This window comes from Dendropsophus ebraccatus, chromosome 1, assembly GCF_027789765.1.
Source record: "Dendropsophus ebraccatus isolate aDenEbr1 chromosome 1, aDenEbr1.pat, whole genome shotgun sequence".
In the NCBI taxonomy this organism is placed as follows: domain Eukaryota; kingdom Metazoa; phylum Chordata; class Amphibia; order Anura; family Hylidae; genus Dendropsophus; species Dendropsophus ebraccatus.
The window spans coordinates 111868443-111884361 of NC_091454.1; the positions used below are offsets into that span (position 1 = coordinate 111868443).

Genomic DNA, 15919 nt, shown 5'->3' on the forward strand with positions numbered 1-15919 from the left:
TATTAATGGCCCATTTACCCTGAGCAAAAGAGGCGGAATTTCAAGCAGATCCCGCGCCATGGACGTCCCTTGAAATTCCGCCTGTCCCATTGATTCAATGGGATTTCTTGTGCTCCTCAGCTCTCCGTTTAGAGAATTGACAATAGAAATGTAGCAACTCAATGCCTGACAACATCCACACAGTCACATGTCCCCTATTGGACAATAGAAGATGGCAGGTCCTTACGATTTTGCCTTACTGACATAAATACAAATTTGCACAAGATTGTCATGGTAACCAAGCAATTTTTTTTTTTTACTGCTATGAGGCTGCTGTGGATGTCACTGTTAAAGGACCGTCATCAAATTTGTTCTTAATGGGCCAGTACTGAATTGGCTTTTAAACCAGGCTTTTTAAAGGGCCAGTACCACATTAGTTCCTAAAGGATTGTTACTGAGCTCACTCTTAGAAGGTCAGTACCGCATTCACTCTTAAAGGGTTGGTCCCGAATTTGCCCTTAAAAGGCATGTTAAAGTTGCTGAAGGGTTAAATTTTCTCTTAAAGAAGCTCTCTGGAAATCACTGTTAGGCTATGTTCACACAACTTTTTTTCAGCTCCGTTTAAAATGACATCCGTCATTTTGAGTCTAAAATAATGGACGGCATTTAGCTGTCTAGCCTTCCCTTGTGCAATGATGGCTGTTGGTACAGTATTCTGGTTTGGGATTTCTAATTGGACTTTGGATGCGACTTAATTGAAAAGTTCATTAAATTTAATAGTAAAAATAGAGAAAGAACGGTGACAAAAGAAAAACTGTATGTGAACAACTAATAAAAACGTCCACTGTTTGCAAAAGACGTCCGAAAATAATGATCATGATCACTATTTTGATGTCCGTTATTCAATACATTGTGTACATTGGACGTCCGTCTTTCCATTGACTACAATGCATTGCCATTGCGGGCAACAACGGGCGTTATTTTAAATTGCAAAATCGTCCGCCTTTTCTCTATTTTTGATGTTGTGTGAACATAGCATTGAAGGGGTGCTCTTTTCAAGCACTATTTATTTTCTTCTGAAAATTCACATCTAGCTATTATCTTTGTATTGTATTTTACCAACTTACTCCCACATATATGTAAAGAAAGTAATGGAGATATTTGTTTTCTTATTTCAGCTGGAAAATTAGATTACATGATCAATGAAGAAAAGAAAAATATAATTGTTTACGTTTCTAATATCCCGGAAGACTATGATTACAATGTACGTCTATGTTTGAAACATTTCAGCTGTCATGATACTGGAGCTCATGGACTGGTTAGTGCAATAATTTTTATATTATCAGTGCTGTCATTTGTATTGTTGTTTAGGGTGCATTGACACGTACAGGATACACAGCAGATATGATGCTGTGTTCAGCAATTTTGTTACATTGATATCTGCACAATCAAATCTGCTGCGGATCATGTATGTGTGAACACACCCTAAAGGCACGTTCACACAACATATAATTTGATTAAACAACGCCCGTTGTTGCAGGTTTGCAACAACGGCCATCACCGTGGCCGATCAATTTACTTACTATCAAAATACACTCTGTGTACACTGCGGCCGCAAACAGAGAGCTGACATGTCAGTTTTGTGAAGCTGCTAATCATTCGCGCCCACACGAAACTGACACTGCAGATAATGTAAAGTGCGGATCCGGCCGCACTTTACATTGTCTGCCATGGGTACCTGAATGCGCCCGCATTACAACTAAAAAGAAATGAAGTTAATCCGGCCGGTACTCCTGTACTGTCTGAGGTGAACTTTACTGACAGCGGCCGTTCAGTGACACGGCTGTGTCACATAACTGCTGCGGTCATATCTTGTGTGAACCTGGCCTTAAAGTGACACTGTCACCCCCTTTGTGCATTCTGACATCTCTACACAGGTGTAAAGGGTAAATTTAGCGTTTTTCATACCTTATTTTATATCATACGTCATGGTGCTTGTTCAAGTAAAAAGTGTCCTTTTATCAACTGCAGATTGTATTAAGTGGGCAGGGCCTCGCGGCATTAGCTCCACTTAGCCCCGCCCACAACGTCACAGTTGGCCCCGCCCCTTGCCACCCTAGACCTTTCGGCCAGCCTGTTCCAATGGCCGGCGAGGGGCGTGACCAACTGTAGTGTTGTGGGCGGGGCTAAGTGGCGCTAATGCCGCGAGGCCCCGCCCACTTCAAACAATCTGCAGTTGATAAAAGATGACTTTTTACTTGAACAAGCACCATGACGTATGATATAAAATAAGGTATGAAAACCGCTAAATTTACCCTATACACCTGTATAAAGATGTCAGAATGCAAAAAGGAGGTGACAGTGTCACTTTAAGCTGTATTTCTGACATCTTTTAACAAAAATCTCATAGGTACCTCATAGGGGTTTTTAACCCCTTTGGGACCTGCTAATTTTGACCTCAAGACTAGTAATGAGAGAACTTGCCGAACGTTCAAGTTCGTCTGAACCAAAACAGTTGGATGCAGCCCCAAGACTCCCCAGGCCGCTATTCATGTCCAATAGATGACATTATATTGATGAGGGCTTCTGCTGCAGGACACCATGAAATTATTGTCAGGGTACAAAAAGGGGTTGCTTAAAGTAGACAGCTCTAATAACCGGCTATTAACTGGCTATATATATATATATATATATATATATATATATATATATATATACACTGTATATATATGTATGCCTTTTTTTCCTCATTTTGTTTTTGACCCAGTGATATTTATCAAGATTGAATTTTGTGTTTATAGATAAAAAAAGACAACACTACAAAGTCTGTAACATTGGCGTATTCAGAAATGTTGCCTTGTTTATGCATTGAGGTAAATTTTGTAAAAATCATTATTTCAAAATAATTTTTATAGTAAGTTGTATATTTTACTTTATTGCTCCTATAAATATTTAATTTAAAGGGGTACTCTGGCCATTTATCCGGATTTACTACTTCAGATTGTGGGTACAGAGTCGCTTTAAAGCAAACTAATAGCTGGTGTAAGCTAAGAGTAGATGGTCTTTAAGTGTGACAGATTTATCAAACAGTCTGCACCACATGTAGAGATTGTCTCTAAGTTTGCACAGTTTTAGTAAATCTGGGACCTGACCATGCTCCATGCCTGGGTATCGCACTAAACACATTGGGGAAGATTTATCAAACATGGTGTAAAGTGAAACTGTCTCAGTTGCCCCTAGCAACCAATCAGATTCCACTTTTCATTTTCCAAAGAGTCTGTGACGAATGAAAAGTGGAATCTAATTGGTTGCTAGGGGCAACTGGGCCAGTTTCACTTTACACCATGTCTGATAAATTTCCCCCTTTGACTTCCACTCCTGAGGCAGACTTGTGTCTGCAGCGACATCCCACTAAGCCAATGACTGACTGAAGACAGAGAGGGCCGCAACCAGTGATCGGCTTAGCGGCTGTCACTGCCGAGATGAGTCCTTCTCAGAATTAATGGCTGGAGTGTTCAGCAGGGGACCCCAAAACACAGGAGGACCCCAAGAAAGTGTGTCCTCCCCTCTCTTTTTTCTATTTATGTGTATGTCACCTAATGTGTAAAATTCACAATTTTTACTATTCACCCCTTCCATGTTTTATTGCACAGTGCAAAATCCTACTTAACCACATATAACCACATCCTTTTTATACATTGTGGTTGAATTACTTTAAATTTAAATGTTATATTCTGAAATAGTAAGGTACTGTATGGCAAACAATTTAGCTCTGTGATTTAGGGTGCGTTCACACATGGAGAGTTCACAGCGGATTTCACGCTGCGAGTTTCACAGTCAAATCCGCTGCAATACTCAGTACTATTATAGTCTATTGGCCTGTATTCTCGCAGCGGCTTTTCATTCCACTGTGAAAGTGTAGTGACTGCCATTTTTAACTATTTTACTGCCATGCCGATAAAAATAACTAAAAGTCAATGCTTATCTGTTTGTGTTCCCCCGACGTGCAACAGCTCGAGTCTCTTGGCCCCTGCTCACTGATGGCCCGCTCAACCAGTCACTGGCTGCACTGGGACATTGCATTAATTGAATTAAAATCTGCTGTGAGAATGCAGGGCCATATACTATACTGGTACTGAGTATTGCAGCGGATTTCAAAGCAAGACTCCTAGTGTGAGGGGTATTCTCATCTGGGGTATCTATGCCCTGTCCAGAATAGGGTATATCTAAGCGATCGCAGGGGGTATGACCACTGGGGCCACCCTGCAATCTCTAAAATGGGGACCCCAAAATCCCTTTGGAATAGAGCTGAACCACAGCTCCAATTATTCTCTATGCAGCCGCCATAAAGAACTCTTTTGGTAGCATCTTAGATAATAAATTGAGTTGTGGCCCAAATTTCAAGGTTCCTGTTATGGAGACTGCAGGGTGGCCCCAGCGGTCAGACCTCTGTAATCTCTTAGTTATGCCCTACCCTGTGCATACTGTGGATGGGACCTATCTACCTTATATGGGAAAATCCCTTTAAAGGGAACCATTCACCCCGTGGCCCCGGCAGAAACTGACATACAGTAACATAAAGGTCAATATACCCGTCCCGGATCCCGTTGTTGACACAGAGAAATCGCCGATTCTTCTTCTCGCGTCCATTATGGTAATGAGCGCTGCCGGGTCTGAAGTCCAGCCTTCTCCCCGCCTCCGACACTTGATTGATGCCGGGTCCTCTTCCTCCTCGTCTTCTTTCTTCTCGCCGGATCCTGCGCAGGCGCCATGACAGTCGTTTTCGGCGCTCAGTTCACAATTGAAGCCGCTCCGCAGCTTCACTGTTTACTGCGCGTGCGCCGATTGTCTCGAACACGTATCCTGTTTACCGCACAGGCGCAGAAGAGGTGACAAGACCATCGCAACGGCGCCTGCGCGGGAATTCGTCAGAAGACTGAAGACGTCAATCAAGTTCCAGGAGGCGTGGATGGGCGGCGACGAGAAGAGGACCTTATGAATAAGTTGGACTCGTCCGTCGTTTCCTATGGACGTTGGACTCATCTCAGCTCATTACCATAATGGGCGGGAGAAGAAGAATCAGCGATTTCTCCGTGTCAACAACGGAATCCGGGACGGGACCGGGAGCGATGTGGTAAGTATATTGACCTTTATGTCACTGTATGTCAGTTTCTGCCGGGGGCCACGGGGTGAATGGTTCCCTTTAATGATTATCATACAATATATCTAATGTTTTGTTTATGTATTTTTTTAATCATTGGATTTATGTTATCCTTTAAGGGGTGGCCAGTATTTCCAGATTCACGAAGAACAAGGATTTGTCCATTTAAAAATGGTAAATATGAATAACTTGGGTCTTATGTGTAATGCTTGATAATTTCATGCTTGCTTTGTAGAATGCAATTCCAGTGGTTCTGATTTGTTACAATAGAATTAATATGCACAGCAACTGTTAACCATTCATAGAATATTGACCCACTCATAACATAAGTGCAACGGGCAAGTAACAACATTTATTATTCAGAGTTTTATTTCCGCTTGTGATGTAGTAAAATAAACTTATACTAATATATTAAATTAATGGGCGGCGCTCAGATATAAGATAAGAAGGTTCTTTATTATTTCTGCAGTGTGCAACATTTCAGTCCCACAATGGGGTCTTCTTAATGGTCAGTACCATTATTATCATAAATACCATGCAGCATTTTTCTTTTTTTGCTCATAGTTGGCAGGTTAATCATGCAGCATACAGCACTATTTCTGTTGTTAATACAACAGAGCTCTGACAGTCCTCTTTATAAGATCCGAGGCAGCATCATGGCTTCTGTTTTGTGACACTCAAGAACTTTTTTTAACAGCATGTTTGAAGTTTTTTTTCTTTATAATTTATTGTTTATTTTTGGCAATGTTTTTCTCTTTAAATTAAATGATGCATTAATTGCTTTGCCGTTAACTGTGTTTACCAATTCGGTCCTTCATGTGAAGCAGGTCCCCCTTATTAGGTAGGTAGGTGGACCTATTTGGTAGGTAGGTCTCCAGTGGGTAGGTACTGTAAGTCCCTCTAATCTCTAATAAGTAGGTAGGTTGTCTCAAATGGGTAGGCCCCAATTAATTAAATTAGTAAATGGAGGGGGAGTTTTATTTTTTATTTTTTGACCTGCTTTCTTGAGAAGGTTTCTAACCAATCCACTTCCCTAGTATGTCTTTTTAGCTTAAAAACCCCAATAGCATTCAAGCCCTCATGGTTTTGATCATGATGTTCTGAAAAATGTGCTATAAGTTTATCCATTCTTGATATTATTTACATGTTCCCCTAACTTTACCTTCAGTTTTGCACCCAAGCAATCCCCCTGTTCTCTACTTTTGCCCTCCCCTAATAATAACCTTTGCTTCATAAAATATTTTTTAATTGTCCCCAGGAATATTAAAGGGTCACTGTTGTGAAATTTTTTCTTGCAGAAATCAATAGTACAGGTGATTTTAAGAAACTTTGTAATTGGGTTTATTAGCCGAAAAATGAATTTTTATCATGAAAAAGCAGTTTGAAGCTCTCCCCCCCTGTCTTCATTGTTCTCCTATGGAGAGAGGGAAATAAGAAAGCAAAACAGGAAAACAAAGAGTTAATTAAAAGCTACAACATGGGCTCTCTCCTCTGACAGTCAGCACTGAGCTATCTGAACTCTGACTAGCCTCTGAATAGCTCCCCAGCTGAGGAATCCTTTGTTCTCTGTTTTCTGCTGTTGACATTTCTGCTCCGTCTCTTTTACCCCCTCCCCTCTTCATAGAACAGACAGGATGCGTCTGATTGAAATTTCCTGATTCTGAGCAGTGGATGACAGAAAGTAGAGGAGGGGGGAACCTGGGAAAAGGCTTTTTAAATGCAGATAATGGCATATTTGCCTAATAAACCCAATTACAAAGTTTCTTAAAATCGCCTGGACTATTGATTTCTGCAAAAATAAATTTCACGACAGTGACTCTTTAAGTTAGGCCACTGATTATAGCTGTAGCTAGTAGTATGTGTAAATAAGAAGTAATTGGGAACTTTCCTGTCTCTCTGCTAACATGACATGCTAAGGCAACTACACTTCCAGTGTTCTTCTTGTGTACACTGTACATTAGCATTTTTCTATCCACTTATGCAAGATGTCAGCATATATACTTGTATACACATTTCTAGTCATTTTGGAATCATGAGATCACTTCAGCTACTGTATATGAATGAGGATGTGCTAATGTTTCCCCAGAAACTGTCAGTGAGATGCTAAGTGATGAATACAGTTGGTCTTAGTGGTAGTTTATCTACCACTTCTCTATTTTGACCCCAAAAAGCAGAAGTCCTTATTTTATGGCACACTTTGAGCTAGGTTCACATACAGTAAAATAGAAGCAAAATACAGCTGTAATTTTAATTGACAGTAAACAATTAGAGATGAGTGCAACTTGATTACCGGTGGCTAAGGAAGTTGGATGTTATTTTATACTGTGTGTGCACTACTGTCCAGTTTCTCATTGAGTTCAATGGAGTGCATTATTAAATTTAAAATACAGCCGTATTTTACCTCAAAATTACTGCTGTATTTTACTTTTATTTTACTGTGTGTGAACATAGCCTTAGCGTTTTTTTTTTTTTAAAGGGAACCAATCAGCCCAATTGGGCTGATATGGTTCCCTGGAGTAATGTATAAAGCTCCTGCAGCAGCCTCGGCACGTACCTACGCGGCTGCAGCAGGAGCTTTATACTGGGGAAAAATGACTTTTATTCCCCTGGCTGGTGACACAGGCGGGGAAGTAGTAATCTGGGCGGCTCCCCGCCCATGTCTAGTCACCGTGCTCTGCCTGTCAGCGTGCTCCGCGGGAATGATTGACAGGCAGAGAGGTCCTTTATACATTGCTTCAGGGAACCATATCAGCCCAATTGGGCTGATTGGTTCCCTTTAAGGATAAAATATTTTTAGGATATGTCCAGGGGCGTAGCTAGGATTCATGGGGCCCCATAGCAAAAAACTGTATGGGGCCCCATAAATCCTGTACGCCCCCCCCCCCACCAAACACAGACATTGACGCACATATACACACACACAGAGGCACCATTAACATATATACAGATACGCCACTGACATTTATACGCTGTAATGTGATTACACTAGTGCTGATGTATACTCCATGAATAGACTGTACACAGGGAAATCATCTCAGTGTAATAAGAAATACTCAACCGGAAATAAAAGAAAATGCAGCAGATATTAATGGTAGGTTCTTTTATTAGAGCCCAGCATTAATAGAAGCTGCTGCAGAACATCTTTGGGAGCAAACACACACATTTACACCAGTGCTACAGACATTGCTGACATACACACACACATATATACACCAGTGCTACAGACATTGCTGACATACACACACACATATATACACCAGTGCTACAGACATTGCTGACATACACACACACACATATAGCCACAGATACAAACACATACTGACATATAAATATATACACACACACTGACATATAAATATACCCACAGATACATATATACACTCACTGACACACATACACAGCACTTACAGCTCCCAGGCTTCCCCCTCCTCCTCCTCCTCCTGTAGTCCGGGCTGATCTTCACATAGGTATTGAGGACCTTTGGGTCATGTGACCCAAAGGTCCTTAATCCCTCTCCTGTGCCGTCTGGCAGGTCCTGCTCCTCTGTTCAGCCCGCTCACCCGGCAATACAGTGAGGGGGCTGAACAGTGCAGTGGGGGTCCCTCTTCCTCTCTGGACCCCTGGGGGAGCGGGGTACCTACCATGAAGGCAGGGCAGGCTTCCTCGGGCCCCCTTCATGCAGGGGCCCCATAGCAGTCGCCTTCCCTGCCTTCACTGTAGCTACGCCACTGGATATGTCCACACACTGGAATAAAAGAGGCCCTCATTTTGAAGTTGTGTGAAGCTAGCCTTAAAGGGGTAGAGCGGCGCTAAGAAATTATTCACAGAATAACACACATTACAAAGTTATACAACTTTGTAATGCATGTTAAGTCTGTGAATCGCCCCCTTCCCAGGTCCCACCACCCCCGCACGTGTACCCGGAAGTGTTGTGCATTATACATACCTGATCCGTGTCGCGCATGTCCGCCATCTTATGCCAAGACGTCATCTTCAGACAGACGGCCGAACCGCTCCGACCGTCCCTAGTGACGGGCGCCTTCTGCAGCATCATCAGATGCTCAGCTGCGATTGGCTGAGCATAACTGTGCTCAGCCAATCGCGGCTGAGCAGCCGATGACGCGGCAGAGGGGGGACGGCGGCAGCAATTCGGCCGGCCTCTCCGAAGATGATCTCTTGGCATAAGATGGTGGACATGCGCGACACGGATCAGGTATGTATAATGCACAACACTTCCGGGTACACGTGCGGGGGTGGTGGGACCCGGGAAGGGGGCGATTCACAGACATAACGACATTACAAAGTTGTATAAGTTTGTAATGTGTGTTATTCTGTGAATAATTTCTTAGCGCCGCACTACCCCTTTAAAAGACCTTGTTAAAAGTATTTTAAATACCTAATTTATTGCTCATACTGTGTTACTAAGGTGCTAGTCTGATCTATCTCCAACCATTATAATGGAGTGGGAGTGCTGTCGTAACAAAAATAAATGTGTATTCACTTGACCCATTCCCTGCAGGTACTGTTTAAATGACTCACAGTTCCTGCTGCTCACGCCTGCTTCCTACTTCCTCTGACATTTTGTTCCTGCAGGAAATTCCCACTCAGTTAAAGGTAGGATACTGATGCAGCCAGTGATTGTCTGAGCAGGCATTTCCTGCAGGAACAAAATGTCAGAGGAAGTAGGAAGCAGCTGTGAGTGTCAGGCACTGGAAGATATTACAACAGCAGTTGCAATGCTGCAAATGAATATGCATTTTTTTTTTTATTTTAAAAGCACCCCACTCAAGTATTAAAGAGTTTGTATGCAAGGAATACCTCTTTATCTAGACTGAGGAGGGACACTGCTACAGTTACTGATTGGCTGATCAGTCAGTGGTGATGTGACACCATATGAACCAATAGATAAAGCAAACAAACGGGGGACCAGCAGCTGTGGCTGTAGGGGACCAAGATGGGTGTGTATAACTTATTATGTTTATAAAACCCTTTGCTTTCTTTATTTAGGACCACCCCTTTAAAGGTGTACTCCAGTGGAAAATGTTATTTTTTCAAATCAACTGTTACTAGAAAGTTATATAGGTTTGTAAATTATTTCTGTTCAAAAATATTAAGTCTTTTAGTACTTAGCTACTGTATGTCCTGTAGAAATTGTTGTTTTCTTCCCAGTCTGAAACAGTGCTCTCTGCTGCCACCCCTGTCTGTGACAGAAACAGTCCAAAGCAGTAGCAAATCCCCACAGAAAACCTCTCTTGCTTTGCATAGTTGGTGGCAGAAGTGGCAGCAGAGAGCACTGATTCAGACTGGAAATAAAGTAGCACTTCCTGTAGGACATGCAGCAGCTGATAAGTACTTGAAAGCTTGATATTTTAACCCTTTGAGGACCAAGCTCAAAATGACCCAGTGGACTGCGCAAATTTTTATTTTTGTGTTTTAGTTTTTCCCTCCTCCCCTTCTAAGAGCTCTAGCACTTTTAGTTTTCTATCTACAGGGCCATGTGAGGGCTTGTTTTTTACAGGAATAGTTGTACTTTGTAATGGCATCTTTCATTCTACCATAACATGTATGATGGAACCACAAAAATATTATTTATGGAGATATACATTGGTGAAATCATAAAAAAGAATGCAATATGGTAACTTTTGGGGGGTTCCTGTGTCTACGTAATGCACTATATGGTAAAAGCGACATGATACCATTAATCTATAGGTCAGTGACAACACGGGTTTACACAGATTCTCTAATGCTATATATTTTTAATGAAATCCTTTTTTTTTTTGCATTTAATTATAATTAAAATGGTCCTATTGTGATGCTTATAACGGTTTTAGTTTTTCACCTACGCGGCTGTATGGGGTGTAATTTTTTGCGCCATGATCTCTAGTTTTTACTAATACCATATTTGTGAAGATCGGACGTTTTGATTACTTTTTAAAACAATGTAACAAAAAAAACGGTAATCCTGGCGCTTTTTTTACTCTTTAGTTTAGTTTAGTTTACGCCATTCCCGATGATGATTGTTACATTTCAATAGATCGGACAATTATGCACGCTATGGTATATTATTTGTTTATTTGTTTTTAAATGTATTATTTATATAATGTGAAGGGGGGGGGTTAAACTTTTAATGGGGAAGGGGCTTTGGGGTTTTTATCGAAACATTTTTACTTTTTTTTGTACAAATTTTAAGTCCCCCTGGGGGTATTTTACATACAATCAATAGATTGCATACACTGACCACTGCAATGCCATAGGCATAGCATTGATCAGTGTTATAAGCGTTCTGCTCATTGAGCCTGCATGTCATTAATGGTGACGACCGGGCGGCGCACTGCAGCCGGCCCCCACCTGCTATGAAGCGCGCTCCACTCCGGAGTGCACTTCATAGCACAAGACATACCGGTATGCCCAGGAGAGTCTGTGGACAGTCACCCATGGTGTACCGGTACATCCTAGGTCGCCTAGGGGTTAACTAGCAGTAATTTACAAAACTTTTACAACTTTTACAAAAAAAGAGTTCCTCTTTAAATGGTTTTAAGAAATTGATCATCTGGCTATGTTCACACGCTGTATAAACAACGTCCGTTCCGTGTAAACGACCGTTGTTTAACAGCTGAAGTTAATGATCATGATCATTCCAGCCGTAGGTAGCATTAAACAACATCCGTTCAACGGCGGTCGTTGTTTATACAGAATGGGAACATAGCCTCAATATTAGATCAACTTTTGGCATTCACACTGAAAGAGTTTGAAGGGGCTGCATCATTTGAATGTTGTGCTGTGTCAAGCCAGTGTATAGATATATAAACTATAAAAAGGTTTGGTAGACTATGCTTTTTTGTATTGGAAATAAAATGCATATGGACTTGAAAGAAACCAAAGTTAGCCAGTAGCAGACTATGCCTCTTGATGCGGTCCTTGCTTTGTGAAGCCAACACTCTGCACTGGACTGAGGACATTGCTCTTCTTTTGGCTTGTCCTGCAGGGCATGGTAAATCCTTGGCACCTTTGTCTTGGGTATTTCCCACCATTTCAATGTAAGTCACAGTGGACTCCTAGTCCTAGATCTAATAAGACAATACCCTATCATTATCAATATGGCAAAGATCTTAGCATAGTTGTGGGATGGAGTTGTATCTATCTATCTATCTATCTATCTATCTATCTATCATAATTTTTGTTACCATTATTCTAAAAATAAAACACTGACACCATTTCATTACATTAGCACATGTATTTCTAACTAGAGTTACTACATATTTTTCGTGTTACTGAAAATCCCCATTTTTTTACTGACCTACAAAGAGGACATGACCTGATAATACATAAAATTTTGTTTGCAATAGCGGAACTATGTTTACATGGATTAGTCTGTGTATCTTACTGACTAGATTGATTGATGCATGTTCATGTACTTTCTAGGTAAACTTTCTTGTTCTTTGAGATTTTTGTTGTATGAGAGTGGTTTTGCACTGCTGTTCTAATGCAGTTTTTAGATACAGTTTCTGAAACAAAAACTAGGAGTATATGTGAAGGAAGACATAGGGGATTTCACACATAGCATTTTTTTCAGTCCTTTCAGTCAGTTTGTTTGGCCAAAGGCAAAAAAATAGAAATAAACAGAACAGAAATAAAATTTTGCTTCTCCTTCTTTGCTCGATCCAGTCCTTAAAAAACAAAAGTCAGTTATGTTTAAAAAAAAACAACCCAAAAAACAACACAGTTTGACAATAGCCAAAGGGTGGTGTCGTATGTGTTTTTTTTTCCTGAAAAAAGAACACTGCACTTTTTGTGGTGTTATTTTATTTTTTTTAAACAGTGTGGCCAGTAAGCTGGAAGGAAGGGACAGAGGAATATAAAGCATTATACCTACACAGCTTTTTTTGTCTTTTTTTTTCTCTTCTCCTTCAATGGGGGTGCATTTTTTGTGGTCAGTGGCAGTTGTGGTCGTTCAAAATCCATGTGTAAATGTGCGTTTTTTCAGTGTTTATGAATCATCTGATCAAAGAGTCAAATGACATGTAATGGTAAAGCCTCCACAGGGGGGAAAAACACAATTAGATTAAACAAGAAGATGATATGTACGTGAAGTCGCACAGGCAACATTTTGTAGCAGTTTCTGAAATCCCTCTTTGGGGCATGTGAATATGGGCAAAAGTTGAACCTATTTGCAGCACTGTGCTGTGGAGTTCTTTGTGTTGCAGTCAGTGTTGAGGCCATGAAATTGCTATTGATTTCGATGTGAGATTCAGAGCGTAACCACTTCCTACTGAAGTCAATGGGAGTGGGGTTAAGTAAGATGACACTGCATTGTTTTTGGCATGTATATCAGAATTTTTTCAGCCTCACAAACAAAGTGGTTACAAGCAAGGCTGTCGCCCTAGGCACTATACCTGAAGGCGCCCCATCTTCACTTACCAATTAGCATCAGGTTTGGTAGATTGGTAGGTAATAGTTACTGGCATTAAATTTAACACCGCCACACCAGACCTGACCAATACCGCCATACTGTGACTGGATAACACCACCACACCAGACCTGACCAATACCGCCATACTGTGACTGGATAACACCGCCACACCAGACCTGAACAATACCACCATACTGTGACTGGATAACACTGCCATCCCAGACCTGACCAATACCCCCATACACCCTCCCACCCCCTCGAAAAGACACCAGATTTACTGGCAGGTGTGAACGGCAGGTGGGAGAAAACTAAAGAAATAAAAACGTTTTTTCCCTCTCCCTGGTGCTGCCCACTTGCAAGGTGCTGCCCTAGGCACCGGACCACGGGTGCCTAGTGGTAAATACGGCCCCCGTTACAAGCTGTGTGAACGTGCCCTCTAGGCTGTGTTCACAAATGGTGTTTTTTATACATTTTTGATGCAATTTTATGTAATTTAAAAAAAAATGGCTTTGGCTTACCAAAGTGCCTAAACCCCCCTCTTCCCCCCCAACCCCCCCCCCCCCCCAAAAAAAAAACTGCATGGCTTTGTTCCCATGCTCTCTAATCCACAAAAGCTACGGAGTGTAAAGCTGCACGGCAGACTCGCAGACCTCCATTATTTATCATTATGATGCCGGGAGCACTGAAAGTTTTTACATCTTCGAGGGCCTGTACTGACACAGCCGCACAGGAGATCTATGAGTCTGCTTCACAGCTTCATGCTCCCTAGCTTCCATGGATTATGAAGTGTGAGAATAAGGCCTATGTGTGGACCCCCCCCTTTCTTTGATTTGTGTTGTATAAGTTTGTAATGCACTGCTCATTGACTCTATGAGGCCATACTCTATCTCCATGGGTCTATGATCATATATACACTACCGTTCAAAAGTTTGGGGTCACCCAAACAATTTTGTGTTTTCCATGAAAAGTCAACTTATTCACCACCATATGTTGTGAAATGAATAGAAAATAGAGTCAAGACATTGACAAGGTTAGAAATAATGATTTGTATTTGAAATAACATTGTTTTTACATCAAACTTTGCTTTCGTCAAAGAATCCACCTTTTGCAGCAATTACAGCATTGCACACCTTTGGCATTCTAGCTGTTAATCTGTTGAGGTAAGCTAGAGAAATTGCACCCCACGCTTCTAGAAGCAGCTCCCACAAGTTGGATTGGTTGGATGGGCACTTCTGGCGTACCATACGGTCAAGCTGCTCCCACAACAGCTCAATGGGGTTCTGATCTGGTGACTGCGCTGGCCACTCCATTACCGATAGAATACCAGCTGCCTGCATCTACTGTAAATAGTTCTTGCACAATTTGGAGGTGTGTTTAGGGTCATTGTCCTGTTGTAGGATGAAATTGGCTCCAATCAAGCGCTGTCCACTGGGTATGGCATGGCGTTGCAAAGTTGAGCGATAGCCTTCCTTATTCAGAATCCCTTTTACCCTGTACAAATCTCCCACCTTACCAGCACCAAAGCAACCCCAGACCATCACATTACCTCCACCATGCTTAACAGATGGCGTCAGGCATTCTTCCAGCATCTTTTCATTTCTTCTGCGTCTCACAAACATTCTTCTTTGTGATCCAAACACCTCAAACTTGGATTCATCCGTCCACAACACTTTTTTCCAGTCTTCCTCTGTCCAATGTCTGTGTTCTTTTGCCCATCTTAATCTTTTTCTTTTATTGGCCAGTCTCAGATATGGCTTTTTCTTTGCCACTCTGCCCTGAAGGCCAAAATCCCGCAGCCGCCTCTTCACTGTAGATGTTGACACTGGTGTTTTGCGGGTACTATTTAATGAAGATGCCAGTTGGGGACCTGTGAGGCGTCTGTTTCTCAAACTAGAGACTCTAATGTGCTTATCTTCTTGCTTAGTTGTGCAACGCGGCCTCCCACTTCCTTTTCTACTCTGGTTAGAGCCTGTTGGTGCTGTCCTCTGAAGGGAGTAGTACACACCGTTGTAGGAAATCTTAAATTTTTTAGCAATTTCTCGCATGGAATAGCCTTCATTTCTAAGAACAAGAATAGACTGTCGAGTTTCAGATGAAAGTTCTCTTTTTCTGGCCATTTTGAGCGTTTAATTGACTCCACAAATGTGATGTTTCAGAAACACAATCTGCTCAAAGGAAGGTCAGTTTTGTAGCTTCTGTAACGAGCTAGACTGTTTTCAGATGTGTGAACTGCATTGAACTGCATTTCAGATGTGTGAACTGTGATGATTGCACAAGGGTTTTCTAATAATCAATTAGCCTTCTGAGCCAATGAGCAAACACATTGTACCATTAGAACACTGGAGTGATAGTTGCTGGAAATGGGCCTC

The 15919-nt window shown here is 41.6% G+C and overlaps 1 protein-coding gene across 2 annotated transcripts in view; it reads left to right on the top strand.

Moving 5' to 3' along the window:
* Positions 1 to 15919, top strand: part of IL17REL (interleukin 17 receptor E like) — an 88080-nt gene that overhangs the window by 35145 nt on the left and 37016 nt on the right. For both annotated transcript variants that reach the window (XM_069956114.1, XM_069956115.1), the window contains 3 exons: positions 1158 to 1297; positions 2781 to 2852; positions 5260 to 5314. In XM_069956114.1, the coding sequence (XP_069812215.1) occupies positions 1158 to 1297; positions 2781 to 2852; positions 5260 to 5314 (267 nt within the window). The remainder of the gene's footprint in view (positions 1 to 1157; positions 1298 to 2780; positions 2853 to 5259; positions 5315 to 15919) is intronic.